The sequence below is a fragment of the Gadus chalcogrammus genome, chromosome 11, assembly GCF_026213295.1.
Source record: "Gadus chalcogrammus isolate NIFS_2021 chromosome 11, NIFS_Gcha_1.0, whole genome shotgun sequence".
NCBI classification, from domain to species: Eukaryota; Metazoa; Chordata; class Actinopteri; order Gadiformes; family Gadidae; genus Gadus; species Gadus chalcogrammus.
The window spans coordinates 10716864-10719363 of NC_079422.1; the positions used below are offsets into that span (position 1 = coordinate 10716864).

The window sequence follows — 2500 nt, forward strand, 5'->3', positions numbered from 1 at the left end:
GGACAGGGCGGGCGAGGCGGAGGCCAGCGGGTGCTCCCCGAGGATCTTGGCGTTCTGCTGGCTGGGGTGGTGTGGGTGGTGGGGGTGGTGGGGGTGGTGTGGGTGGTGCTGGTAGTGCTGGTTGTAGAGGTGGGGGTGGTGGCTGGGCGCGTGCTGGTGGGCGTCCATCTTGTTGAGCTGGTGACCCACCAGCGAGCCGTCGCCCCCGCCCCCGCCCCCGCCCCCGCCGCCTACGCCCAGGCCCGGCGGGGACATGTCGCGGCCGAAGTCGGGGGTCCGGCAGAACAGGTTGCCGGCGTGCACCTCGTAGCCGCCGTGCAGCATCTGGCCGGCGTTGGGGTTGGCGGGGGGGCTGGCGCCCAAGCCGCCGTAGCCGTGCATGGCGGAGGAGCCCCCCGCGGCCGAGGGCGGGCTGAGGCTCTGGGCCACCGCCAGCTCCTTGGCGTAGGGGTTGTAGAAGTTCCCGGGCAGGCCGCGGTCCTCCCGCATCAGGGTGAAGCTGCCGATCACGTTGCTGACGGGCAGGCAGGGGTGGTGGTGGTGGTGGTGGTGGTGGAACTTGTCGTCGAAGGGCTGCAGCGGCGTCAGGGTGGTGTAGGTGCTGCCGCAGCTGGAGGGCGCGTCGCCGCCGTAGCCGAGGGCTGACATGGAGTGGTCAAATCCCGGGGGCCGGTGCTCGGGCTCCAGGGACATGGAGGGGCCCCCAAGGGTGGGCCGGGGGAAGGCGGCCGAGAGGTCCCTGGTGTGGAGCATGGCCCGGCCGTCCTGGCTGTGGGCCAGCTCGGGGTGGCTGTGGAGGGACATCTCCCCCAGACTCACATCCATCCTCGCTCGGCGTGGAGGGGCCCGGCTCTTTTGTGTTTTTATTCTTCTGGCGCTTTGGTTTTTTTTCTTGGCTTGTTGTTGTTGTTGTTTAACGGACGGGTGTAAAGTGTCTGGAAGGTCTCTTGTTACGGGAGACTCTATGGATTTATTGATTTGTAAATGAATTGATTTCCTGGCTTATGGGGTGTCTAATTAATTATCTGATAAAGTTAAGTAGTGTCCTTAAACTCCAGGAAAACGAGTGTGCAACAGTGTCGGCAAAATTAACCATCATATTAGGTTCATTTGTGCAACAACAGTCTCTTTCCCCTCTGTCTCTTTTTGGTGCCTAGCAGCGTAGGACGGCGGGCGCCTGGCTTTTGTGCCTGCACAAGAAAAGATATGCGACATTACTAGATGCTGTCTCACAACTTTTATTCTTAAAGACAAAAATAACCAAGTATCTCACATACGACATTCATTTTCAGCCATGCATGATCAACATTTGGATATTTTTTGCGTAATTCCATTTTTTTTTCTTTGTAATTTTTAAATCTTCCGGATGAAAACTATCAACAGTATTGAGGTTTACAATCGCTTAACATAACGACAGTTTAACGTGTATTATTTTTGATATCGTGCAAAGTTACGAATTCAAAATCACGGCGCATGCGACGCACACACACATTAACGACGCACCAGGATCTAGGCTCCCGAACAACAGGCAGCGAATGAAGGACGACGCTTTGCGCGAACACGCTTTAACATGCAACTCCACAAAAAACACTAGCACCGCCGTGCGTTAATACGCTCATTCTGATTCGATCGCGAATTAAAAAGAAACACCGTAGGCCTACCTTTATTATCCACTTATTTGAGCGTATCCGCGGCTGTAGTCCATCCTGTGCATCCCTCCGATTGTGTCGCCAGTCTCTGCCCAGCCAACCCGTCCGCACACATCCACACAGTGTTGTCCGATGCGCCAAGGGATCCTACATTCAACAAAACACCACGGCGGTTACCCCCAAACGTCCTCTGTCCGTGCCTTTCGTCTTTTTTCCAAACGTTCGCGGTCCTAAAACGTGCAGCTCTAGCCTCGTTTTCTTTACCCTAGCAGCTCTCCTCTTTTTCTTTCATTATCTCGTGAGATTTTCTTCCTCCTCTTCCTCCCTCTGCCAGCCACTTCATCGATTTCACCACCAACTCTTTCTCTCCCTCTCCCTCTCTCTCTCTCCCTCCCTCTCTCGCTCTCTCGCTCTCGGTCTCTCTCTCTCTCTCTCTCTCTCTCTCTCTCTCTCTCTCTCTCTCTCTCTCTCTCTCTCTCTCTCTCTCTCTCTCTCTCTCTCTCTCTCTCTCTCTCTCTCTCTCGCTCTCTCGCTCTCTCGCTCTCTCTCCACCTCCCCCCTCTCTCACACTCGCTGCTCTCAGTACGTCACGGGCTTAAAAATCTGACAGATGTGCAATGAAATTCCAACTCCAATTAACCCTTTCGCTTGGGCCGTTGTCTCCGGGGAGGGGGCAGGGTTTGGCCAGGGATGCACCTCTCTCACAGCCCCCCAACTTAAGCCTGCTGCTTAGCACGATGCCACGCCGAAGTTATGAATTATGCGCACATTTCGGTCATCTCGCTGCTGCGCCTGTTTATTTGACTCGTTGACGACCGATAACACGTTTTCAGCAGCACTATTGTGCCGAT

The 2500-nt window shown here is 55.4% G+C and overlaps 1 protein-coding gene across 1 annotated transcript in view; it reads right to left on the reverse strand.

Annotated features, from left to right (window-relative positions):
* onecutl (one cut domain, family member, like) overlaps nt 1-825 on the reverse strand; it is a 10670-nt gene extending 9845 nt beyond the window's left edge. Inside the window, exon 1 of the mRNA XM_056603126.1 lies at nt 1-825. This exon is cut by the window's left edge and continues 331 nt beyond it. Within this exon, the coding sequence (XP_056459101.1) occupies nt 1-825 (825 nt within the window).
* Nucleotides 826-2500: the final 1675 nt, after the last annotated feature.